This window comes from Triticum dicoccoides, chromosome 1A (assembly GCF_002162155.2).
Source record: "Triticum dicoccoides isolate Atlit2015 ecotype Zavitan chromosome 1A, WEW_v2.0, whole genome shotgun sequence".
NCBI classification, from domain to species: Eukaryota; Viridiplantae; Streptophyta; class Magnoliopsida; order Poales; family Poaceae; genus Triticum; species Triticum dicoccoides.
In genome coordinates, this window is record NC_041380.1 from 452559958 (window position 1) to 452572179 (window position 12222).

The following is a 12222-nucleotide window of genomic DNA, read 5'->3' on the forward strand; positions in this document are numbered from 1 at the left end:
GCCCCGGCCACCTCCCGGGGAGGTGGCGCAGGGGCGGGAACGGGATGGGGAGGGGGAAGAGGGGGGGCGGGGAGGGCCGGGGCGCGTGAGCCGACGGCCGGCGGTGGCGGGAGGGGGCTAGGGCGCCGCCGCCGCCGGCGGCGGAACCCTAGCGGGAGGGAGCGGACGGGAGCGGGTGCCCCGGCGCTGGTCTACTTGTCTAAGAGAAGGTTAGAAATAGCATTAAGCTCCTTGAATTCACCACACCTTCCTCTTCACCAAGTACCTGACTCCCCTTCAAGTCATGGTTCTGCTCTTTGACACCAGCATGATCTTTATGAACTTCCAATAATATCGATCACCTTTTAACCACGTATGTCAGTGACCACATGGCATGTATCCAGCTCAATCAATTCGATATACTAGTGCATGTACAACGCATATCTCATGAATCATGTTTTTTGTACTGTTTTATTACTACTTTGTACATGCCTTGATCGATTGTAACACAAATAAGCAGTCTTTCTTTTAGTTGACACAAACAAGCAATCAAGCGCTTTATCTGCACGTGAAGCACTTTATATAGAGAACATGCATTTTGATCAATTGAAACGGAATGTTTGAGACCGCAAATGCGATGGTTCAGGCATGTCGACGAAGAGCTTGAGTACAAGCTCAAGCTGGAAATAAGAGAGCTTTGGGCATAGATTAGAAGGAACTGGCCACCTGGCCGAGGACCTTCGTAAGGTCATGAGCGCCATTCGTTTTATGTAGGAATCATAAACACCGAAGATGGCATCAGGCACAATCAGAGAAAGCTTACGAGGTTGTCTCTTGATACAGACCCCATGTCAACCACGTCTTGGCCCCCAACATAGCACTATACTTATAAAGCATTGCACGAGCTAATCTAGCAATGAAAGATGAAAGGACAACTTACCTTTGTGAACACTTGATAGATGGGGTGCCTCAAATCTTGACAAATCTTGGCAAAAAATGAAGGATGGGCTTGAGCTAAGGGGAAGAACAGAGAGGGGAAAGGAGAAAACGGAGAGAATGAGCTCGGGACGAAGCAGGGGTTTATATAGGGACAACTTTAGTCCCGGTTGGTGATACAAACCGGGACTAAAGGGTCTCGTGGGGGCCCCAACCTGACGCCAGCCTGCCACCACCCCTTTAGTCCCGGTTGGTATCACCAATCGGGACTATAGGTCAAAAATGAACCGGAACTAATGATGCCCGTGCCCCCGTCCGCTCCTAGCCATTGGAACCGGGACTAATGATCACATTAGTCGCGAGCCAAAACCAGGCCGGGACTGATGCTCCGGACGAAAGGTCTGTTTTCTACTAGTGTTCACACATCCAATAGAGGGCCTTTGTATATGCAATGTGTCATTGTATGGTGGTGAAAAAACTTCCGCTTCCATATATATAGTGGTGATTCCCCTATTTGTGTCGGTTGCTGCCGACGTCGAGCTTGGATGTGCATGCACTGTCTCTGCTTCTTGTGATGCTTTTGTTACTGCCCTTCTACCACCACTTCATATTGATGTGTCATAACCGTAGACTGCATTTGCGTTGCACCTAATGAACTGGACAAATACAGGGGGCAACTCGATTGAAAGCGGACAACAACAATTGTTGATGTTCCGGCCCTGCAAATTCCAAAATTTTGTCTAAACCATATTTGATGAAGGCCATGTTTCTTAATCTTCCTGGGAAAATTTCAATGCTCTCCATAAGGGTCAAAATGATGAAGCACGCACGCTCCTCATGAGGAGATACATAGTCTGATGAGTCGTGACTCGGAGTATCCTCCGCGACATCTTGGCGGCAGCAGCGAAAGCCATTGTGGCTGGCTCTAATACCAACTGTTTTGAACCTTGATCCACCAGAAAATGCATGGCCGCGAAAAGGATTGCATATACATAGGTTTAGATGCGAGGACAACTTGGTGAAACAGATTGATTGTTCTTGCCTCCTCAAACATGGGCGCATGCCATCCTTATATAACTGATGCTTGAGGCCTTGAGCTTTCATATTCTCCTAATATGATTAGACTTCCTTATACAAATGCAGTCTTTCCTAATCTTACAATTTCCTAGTGGACTCTTAGGATACTTCTTTCTCATTGACTCCTTGTCAGGTCCTAGCAGAAAAGGAATCTCAACATATATCCCTCAGTTGTCCATCAGAGAAACACAAGTGAAGGCCACATTCACTTATCCAACGGTGCACGTGTGATTGAGAAATACAATGGCTGTTGTTACTTGGCTTATTGTTTTAATTATACTGTTTACTGTAATTTTGGTTAACTAGGTGCTTTGCTTAGGCCATTTACCACATGTTTTACTCTCGGTAATCACCAAACCGATCTGGCTATTTTTACCGTTCCCATCTGAGTAAAGTGTAAGAAAGAATTCGACAAAACATAGTTCCTTAGATTAATTACAAGTAAAAGTGATCATCTTCACAACCATCTCTGTAATCCGACAAATCCCTCGTTCGGTTTTTCGATGAATTCCTTCCAATTGTTTTGGTCCTGGCACTCCTCCCATGCTGGATCAACAGGTGATCCCTCTATTGGAGCACAAATTTGGTGAAGCAAAATATGCTTTTTGTATTGGTTTACTCTAATATCTCAGAAACAAAAGCGTGGAGTATGGACCGTTTCACCCAGCGAACACCATGTATGCATTGTGTGGTAGTGGGAAAACTGCCGCTTGCATATATATAGTCTCGATTCCCTGCTACCAAGGAAATCATCAGGTCATATTGTCATGATCATTTGCATTACTATGGCATGGCAGATCATCATACTTATTTTGTTTTGCAAAAGTGCTATTTTTACTGCTGGAATCAGCCATACACCTCTATCGAATGAAACCATGGGTACCTGAAATCAAAATCTAGAGTTTCCCAATCCATAACAACACTCGCATGATAAAACAGGGGAAATCTGGATCCAGAGCTCCCACCTCTAACTCTATCCCAAATCGATGACACATTAACCCATCCTCATTCTGTGCTGAAAACCTGAACTCTTTTTCTTTTATGTTTTGAAAGAGTAATAAGAAATCGGAACTCAGTCCGTCCTTAGTGACTTAGATAGCCAAGCCGATATATGACTTTGCAACCATGGAAATCATCGAGCGCATAGCATGCAGCTTAATGGACTCCCAAGAGCAGCAACAACTGAAGCGGATGCAGTCACAGTAAATCCCTATCCAGTTACATAGGCTCTGGTCTTTCCAGGAGCGGGGCGGGTTATAGACCATTGGTCGTTCAGAAAAAACTGGACCAGAGAGTTGATGAGGCCGCTGATATACATTTTCCCTTTGTGTAAAAGATTTGATCGGGAACAACCACATACAAACATCGATTAGCAGGCAATAACACAAAACGGTGCACGCTGGGGCTCCCGAGATTCAGATCGACCCTATTTTTACACTTTGCAAGTACACATGAAAAACACATATCTACGGTTGTTCAGACGTATTTGAAACTGCAGCATAATCATATTTGACGTCTACAGTGTTGCTATCTTGGGAACCGCGTTCTCTCCAACTGATCTTCCACATCTGGAGTAAGCTTACCCTGCATGATAGAGGAAAAATATTTTAGTCACATGGATACATAGATGCAAGGCCTGTTCATGTTGCTGTCAAAACTACGTACACATGATGAATGAGAACATTGATTTTTGGAAGGGAACCAGGGTAGTATTGGTTTGAACAGATTCAGTTCATGGAAAAATACCAAGAAGTTAACTGCATATGTCTTATTCTGATATCATTCTAGTAATCAAAGTGAACAAAGATCAACCTCATAAAGAGCGAAAACATCACAATTATGGTCGCATATTTTAGCATCAGTGGAATATGGGGATCCATGATACTGTAGCATCAATTTTGGTGTATTTGTATTGCTCAAAGCAGAACAAGCAATACTAACATCAGATTTCAAGTGGTTCAATCGAACTATAACCCTAGAAAAATAGATTCAATCAATGCATTGAGTAAGCTGATGCACACCTGTCAGGTTCAGTTGTCCTCTTTGCCAACATCAGAGTCAAGAAAACAAGTACCATCGCAGCACATAGATGTTTAAGAGTATATCCACTAACAATCTATGTGTCCACCTATATATAGGTTTGTCCGCAGCCTCTTCTACTTGGCAAGAAGGTAGAATCCTGAAATCAATTTGAAAAATCAGAACAAAAGTATCCAGACAATATAACTTTGCGCTTAGCAAACCCTCGTGAGAAATTGCGCTTAGACAAAATGATTCGGCAATGGCCTGTTCTTTAAACTGCGCTTAAATAAATGCTACTGCATAACTCATTCTTGTATCAATTGTTATGTTCTCTGGATCGGATTGGGCTAGTTATTCCGGTAAACCTACCTTCACTTATGGCTCGAGGAGGTCCCGGTGCCGGCCATGGTGACGGTGGCCGGTGATGGCAGAGAGTAACAGTGGCGGTGCTTTCTGTCAGCACTGCACTAACCCTAGATCGGAAGGGATTGTCGGTGGGGTGTGCGGCTGGTGAAGAACCTCGTGGTGTGAGCCGCCGGCCCCCACCTCTTTATATAGTGCAGGTGACAGGGACCCGTCAACCACAGTGGGTTGAGTGCCCCCGATCAGGGCGCGGATCTAAGGGCCCGGTGGGCCGTTGGGCCCACACGGTGGAGATCATCCTTACAGCAATTTCATCAACAACTGAAAAGGAGAAGTTCAGATGCATTTATATTAATTGGACCGCTGACTGCTTGATAAATTCCTAGATAACAGCAGACATAACTGGGGAAACAGAATCATCTTGGCACCGGTCAATGGTATTGAGAGAATAAAAACTTAAGAAGGGAAACAGTAAAACTTCTAGTGAGTTTTCTATGAATTTCAAGGTGACTATGGTTTATAACCAAGCATCATGAGTACAGACTGTCAAAAGAAAAAGTTATATCACCAGTTTTTATGCTGTGAGAAAATCGACTATGAAATAACCCAATCAAATCAGAGCAACACAAGTGAAGGGCACAGTCGGTTATCCAACCATGGCAAGATCCAATGGCTTTTGTTACTTGGCTTATTGCTTTAGTTACTGTTCACTGTAATTTAGTTGAACCAAGGGGTTTGATTCCATTTACCTCATGTTTTACTCTCGGTAATCACTAAACCGACCCGGCTATATATGTCATTCCCATCGAGAATAAAAAGAAAGAATTCGTCAAAAGTAGACGCGATTATCTTCTCAACTATCCCGTATTTTGCACCAAAATCCGAGAAATCCCTCGTCGGTTTTTTGATTAATTCCCTCCAATTGTTCCGGTCCTAGCACTCCTCCCATGTTGGTTCAACAGGAAATCCCTCTATTGGCTCTCCTCCCATCCTGGTTCAACATGAACCAAGGAGCGGGTCCCTCTATTGGCTCACAAATTCGTTGAACCGAAATATGATTTTTCTATTGGTTTACTCTAATATCTCAGAAACAAAGAGCATGGAGTATGGACCGTTTCACCCAGCCAACACCATGTATGCATTGTGTGGTGGTGGGAAAACTGCCTCTTGCACATATATAGTCTCGATTCCCTCTACCAAAGAAATCATCAGGTCATCATCTTGCCATGATCATTTGCCTTACTATGGCATGGCAGACCATGCTTATTGTGTTCCGCAAAAATGTCATTTTTACTGGTGGAATCAGCCATAGGCCTCTATCAAAAAGAAAACATGGGGACCTGAAATCAAAATCTAGAGTTCCCAATCCATGGCAACAATTGCATGATAAAACGGGGGGGATCTGGGCCCAGAGCTCCCGCCTCTATATCGCAGTTATGTGCCCCTGTATCCCAAATCGACGATGCATTAACCCCTCCTCATTCTACAATGAAAACCTGAACTTTTTATTTGAAAAGAGTAAGAAACCTGAACTCAATCCATCACTTAGACAGGCAAGCCAATAAATTATCTTGCACACACGGAAGACGTTGAGCCCATAGCATGCAGCTTAATGAACTCGGAAGAGCAGCAACAACTGAAGCAGATGCAGTCTCAATATATCCCCGTCCAGTTACATAGGCTACGGTCTTTCCAGGTGCAGGAGGAGGTATAGGCTGTTGGAGGTTCCCAAAAACTAGAGCACAAAGAGTTGATGAGGGAACTGATATACATTTTTCCTTCCTGTACAAGATATGATCAGGAAGTTTTGATCAGGAACAACCACATACGAACGTCGATTAGCAGGCAATGATACACAACCGTGCAAGCTGGGGCTCCTGATATTCTGATCGATGCTATTTTTACACTTCGGGAGTAGAGTACATATGAAAAACACATATCTACTGTTGTTCAGACGTAGTTGAAACTGCAGCATAATCATATTTGACGTCTACAGTGTTGCTAACTTGGGAACCACGTTCTCTCCAACTGATCTTCCACATCTGGAGTAAGCTTACCCTGCATGACAGAGGAAAAAACATTATGGATACATAGATGCAAGGCCTATTCAATGTGGTGAACTTCTTGTGAAAACTACATGCACATGATGAATGCGAACGTTGATTTCTGGAAGTTAACCAGAGTAGTATTAGTTTGAATAAACAGAAGCGCATCATGAAAAGTTTGGTAAGAGCTAGCCGTGCAAGTTTCAGTTCATGCTAAAAATATCAACAATTTAACTGCAGATGTCTTATTCTGATATCATTCTAGTAACCAAAGTGAACAAAAACCAACCTCATAAAGAGCGAAAACATCAAAAATTTGGTAAATCAGTGATAGATCCACAAGTCACCATAGTTCCTGCAACATGCAATATTTTCTGTTAAATCATTTTTCCTTTTTGGAACAACAAATAGACGGTCCAACAGAAAAGGTGTGCATGGGCTGCAAGAAAACAGATGATCACGGATATTTAGGAACTCCGCACGGAAGTGGTTGAGAGAACATGAAACAAATGAATCAGTATTATCCACTTCGGCACAATCAGTGTTTCCTAATGCATGAAACTACATTGATCTACAGAACCCACACCAATGTCAAACTAGTGAATGGCTAGCTAAAGTAAATGCGAACATGACCTAAGCCTATACTAGTATTATATCCAGGAATTAATTCACTGGAATACATACGAGCAGACTGTCTTACTGTCTGGATTGCACAGAAGGTGTATATATGCATTTATGTACATGAACTGGACCAAGAACAAGGTAAAACAGTCGGTGCACGATAAAATGCAGAGCTGTGCTGTGCACAACAAAGAAATTAGATGTCCAAAAATGCAATGACTGACAACTTATAAAATGTTCTTAACTGTTATATATTCATAATGGTGCCTCATTTAGAAGGGCTTGATATTATGTCTAAGGCTGTAACCATACAAATGGGGAGAAACAAGCTAAAAATGAGGAATAGCTTATCAATAAGTCAATACTATCAACAGTTTCATGTTTTGCGGAGCGTAAGCTTCCATTATTCTCAAGAGGCATCCATACTAGATAGGAAAAATAGAGTGGCATACATAACACGAGGCACTAAGTAGAAGCGAGAACTTTTCTATAAATGACCTACTACTCCAGATTGTTTACGCAGTCTCCACATCGGGCACAGCATCGCCAGCAGTATCTTCAGGTCCAGCATCCTTCTGGACAAAATCATACCCATATTCCTCTTCTGAAGCATCCTCCTCCGCACTTCTGCCAAAGATGAATGGTCTCTTGCCCATCGTCGTGAAAGGCATCAGCCCCAGTGCACGCGCTGTTTTAATCTCTCTCGCCACCTTGCGCTGAGCTTTTGCACTTATCTTGGTCTGGAGAGCAGATCAATAAGTTAGAAACAATAGGCAAGTAGGTGCCTCATAAAGAACATGGATACACCCATGAAGCTGACCTTCAGAAGCAGGCAGGTACTCTCTCAAGGTAATAGTAAAACAAGATACAATAACACTACATACTGAGCATTGACAAAGGGAGATGATGTTATATGTGCCGCCTTAATTATAAGTTGGGTTACTTTAAGATTATGCATGAAAAAGTTTGTGCTCAACAAGCATGAAAATGAACACCTCAACAACAGCACTATGAGCGAAGGGGGACATTCACAAATAACCAGTGTCCCATTTCTGTTAGTAAGACTGTAAGAGTAACATTTGAAATATAATGCATTGCAGGGCAGTTGCTGCTTGAACTCTAACACTCCTTCGTAAGAGAATATGCATTTAGCTCTGAACAAGAGAATAGCATTATTGACAACAATCTGAGAAACCATGATCTGCATTTATATTATATATCAGGAAGACAAGAATCTGTCCACCCAATATTTTCTTATATCTTATATAAAAGCCGGGAAAGTACCCTATTACCTGATTCCTCTTGATGATAATGCCAGCCTCTGTAATAAAGTTGGCAAGGAATCTAACATTCTGCAAGGAATAATTCCATGTGGTCAGAGAATGCAACTTGAAGATAGTTGTAATAGGTCAAGATATCGAAATGTATCAAGCAGATCAAAATTGGTCTCTCGAAAACCATGTATCCATGCATGAAGGTGTCTGGCAGTAGGTAAATTATTCAAAAAAAAAGGTTACAAACCACCAAAAGATGAGCAGTTTAGTCATACACACTGTTTAAGCAAAGTGGCAGACCTCCAACCAAAACACTACCACGTTTACATATTTCCGTCGCTTCAATACCATTACTGATTACTCCCTCTAGCAAAACATAGGCGGTATTTTTATTGGTTAAGACAATTGTGAATCAAATCTAGTGAAATGCTATCAGATTTGATTGCAAAAGTAGCCTGAGCTCAATTACCAATCTCGCCGTCTCACAGGAGCTAAATTACGCCGCCATGTGTGGCAGCAAGAATAACCATGTGAGAAGCTTCTACATACTCTCCAAGAATCTTATGTTGGTTATGGCCGGCAAAGGAAGATTTAATTTTTTTTTCCTGATGTATGACAAGGTTCAAATATTTTATTACTTTCAGTTCTGCTTGTAGATATTGATGCATGTGTGTTTATAAGTTTTTTGTAGGGGAAATATGGATGGTGCTTGTTGCCAAGCACATGCAGGACAAAACAATTGTGTCTGTTCTTGGAGAAGGTTTTAGCAATATGCATTTTGGGATGGAGAGATCAATAATAGAACAAGCCTGATGAGTAAGCTCTAGGCAACACAAACCAAAGATTTAACAAGTTCACTTTTTGTGCTTGAGAAGATTCGGGCTATGGTTGCTGCAGTTTTGTTTGTATTGATTGGGTGCCTAGTGATATGGTCTTCCTCTTGAAAATATTCTACTTTTATTTGTGCTGATTGGTTACATTTTCTTCTTCTATAATGCAGGTGGCCGTGCAATACTAATCTGAAGTGCGCAGGGGTTTGTGTGCTAACACATGAGTGGTTTTTGGAAATAAGAAAAATAAGGAAAATAATATGGTCCATGCCTACATAGCATTCAAATCGCTTTGACACTTGCTGTGTTCCAATATTGGCATCTAAACATCATCTTAGAAAGTTAGAAGAATGTGAGGCAATAATTCAAATTAACAGAATAACAAGCAACATGTGAGTTCAACTATACTGAACTTGTTAATAATTGCTAAACTCAAATATGGCGACAGAAAGCATCAAGAGAAAATGTCAGAACCCTAACAACCTTAGGGTAGCGTCACCAGATATTTGGAAAAAATAGCATGGATGTATCATCATCTAGCATATGACTTACTCCAACCATTCACGAAAGAAGTGCTGTTTGAGGCATACCATAGTCATTGTATTCCTGAACTTTATAATGGTTAACAGTTCTAGAGTTTACAAGCTGCCAAAGTACTCAAAACTAAAACTAAAACTGTGGCCAGTTTACATAGGTTGCCAGGCAGATGTACTCACCCTAAAATCAGCTTTCCTTAAAACTTCCTTTGTAGATGTTTCAAACTGAGGTCTAGGAGGATTCCTTGGGGCTGCAGGTTTTGTTAGGTCAAGATCCTGCATGCAGTAGAGTTGAATAAAATCTGGTGTTAAAAGAGAGTGATTTCAGTAGATAACATACTGATGCTTGCATGCTTAAATAATAAATGGTATTCGAAAGTTAAAATGATACTATAACACTATCTTCTGGTGGTTACAGTTGTTCAGGACTTCAGGCAATAGTGAATCAAACGAGCAATTTCTTTCTGTTTTGACTTTTAACAGACATCTATCCACAAAATAGTACTCTGCTGCATGGAAATATACTAACTAAGAAAAATCTAGCTCACACATTTAGTGACGCTTCCTGAATACTCGTATAGGCTAAACAAAATCTCAAGATTGCAAAGGATTTGTGATCTCTCTAATACTTGAATCACTGAAGTAATGGAACAGATATCCCTCTTACCCGGACATTGTAAGTCGAGCCTCGCCTGTAATTCACATCTGGCCTGAAATCATAGTCATCGTCCTCAACCTCATCCGTCATGTGAAAGGTGCGGGCCGCGTCGTCCAACTTCTCGTTCATGCCATCGTTCAAGGAGTCGAAACCATCCATGATCCCATGAACACTCCTCTCACCAAACAAGTTACCCATCCCACCCTGCTGACTGAAGGCACCCATCCCAGAGCCGGTGCCATGTCTTCCTCCGAAGGAGCTCCCAACCCCATCGAGCTTCCCGAAGAACGAGTTGGCATCCGGCTCCCTCTGGTTCCCAAACATCCGCTTTTCAAAGTCCTCCGTGCTCTCGCCCGCCGCGCCCTCTTCTGCGAAGCAGCATTTGGAGCAAACAAGCATGTAAGAAGAAGAAAAAGAACAGGATCGCCGAGACATTTTAAACGGCAATTCCCCAGATGTCAGGCATGTCGTCGTCACAAAATGACGAGGGATTTCAGCACGGGGAAGCTAGAGGGCGGATTTTCTTTAAACCTAGATCTCCGTACCCGCCGCTCGATTCAGTTGGTACAGAAAGGGTGAGCTAAGTCCGGATGCGGCACGAGGTGCCGGAGATACTGCACATGAGACAGGGGTTCGGGGTGCTCACCGGACTGGAAGGAGCGACGGAACGAGGAGGTGGCGGCGGGTGGTGGGTGGGAAGGGAGGAGGCGGCGGAGCGAGCCGCGCCGTGGAAGAGATCGCCTCAGCGCCGAGCTCGCCATCTCGCTCGGTGACTCGTCGGCGGCGCCGCAATCCGTGAGGTAGGAGGGTTGGGGGTTTTGGATTTCTTTTTGCGTTTCAGACCCCGTAGATGCTTCATTTTGTGCTTATCTTCATACCATATGCACCGCCCGATAACCACATGACACATGTGTGTAAACAATCCAAACAATTCAAAAAAAAATGCACCGCCCGATATAGAAATCAAGGCTGAGATTGCGTGCAGTTAAGCAAAACATCACACGCACTAGATGAAATTTTCGTGAAGACATCCAAAACACAACACTACACTGTGTTGAGTTGTCTCCATCGTCGACGAAAGAAATTGAGACTTCGAGAACCCCTCCAAAATTCCACGCCGCTGGTCCCTCACCTTTATTCCCCGGCAATCGTCCGATTTGATTTGGGCGATGGTCCCTCGCCATATATACAGCTGCAGTAAATCGAATCTGACTTGAAGTTTGTCCCGGTTGCCCCCCTTTTGAACTCAACGGATGGTGTCGACCCTCTATATTTTGAAAGAATTTTATGAAGGACCATACGAATTGTTTCTATGAAAGTCCTTTGGATCATAGGAATCGGTTCGTCAAATTCCTACGGAATCCATTCATATACCCTCCATTCCGTATATATTTATTAGACATGAACTCAAACCTCACTTTATTTTCTACTTTCTTTCGAGAAGTCCAATACAGTAACTTTCTCCGTCTGGATTTATTATGTCCCCCTTTTATTTTGGGCCAAATTTGACATATTAATTTAACTAGTAAAATGTAGATTATATGTTATGAAAATTATACCATTGGAAAACACTTTCAAATGCAAATCCAACAATGTACTTTTTATAGCGTGTACTTTATATTTTATTAGTCATATAGACGGCCAAAGCCTGACACAAATATGATGGGCCCCAATAAACCCAGACGGATGTAGTCCACTATATCTCGCTATTCTCTCTCCTCAATCGTCTACCATTATGCATCCATTTTTCTGTGCACTACCCAAAGGCGCGTGTTATAAAATTCATATGGTTTGACATCATGTAGTAATTCATAGTACATGGCATCTCATTCCTATGTTTTTCCTTTTTCTACATTTCTAAATTTCTGTGATCCAAAGAGG

The 12222-nt window shown here is 42.5% G+C and overlaps 1 protein-coding gene across 3 annotated transcripts; it reads right to left on the reverse strand.

The window, feature by feature from the left end:
* Positions 1 to 6014: 6014 nt before the first annotated feature.
* LOC119278207 lies at positions 6015 to 11154 on the reverse strand. Of its 3 annotated transcripts, none has more exons than XR_005137667.1 (7): positions 10988 to 11154; positions 10351 to 10709; positions 9864 to 9959; positions 8336 to 8395; positions 7546 to 7783; positions 6712 to 6777; positions 6015 to 6435 (listed from the first exon to the last, which is right to left on the reverse strand). XR_005137667.1 is itself a non-coding variant. In XM_037559565.1 (5 exons), exons 1-5 carry the CDS (start codon positions 11100 to 11102, stop codon positions 7559 to 7561), a joined length of 855 nt encoding a protein of 284 aa, XP_037415462.1. In that variant the 5' UTR covers positions 11103 to 11154; the 3' UTR covers positions 7279 to 7558. The 3 variants fall into 3 exon arrangements, 1 of the variants encoding a protein (XP_037415462.1); XR_005137668.1 differs by having other exon boundaries at positions 7542 to 7783; XM_037559565.1 differs by lacking the exons at positions 6015 to 6435; positions 6712 to 6777 and having other exon boundaries at positions 7279 to 7783.
* Between the last annotated feature and the right edge of the window lie 1068 nt (positions 11155 to 12222).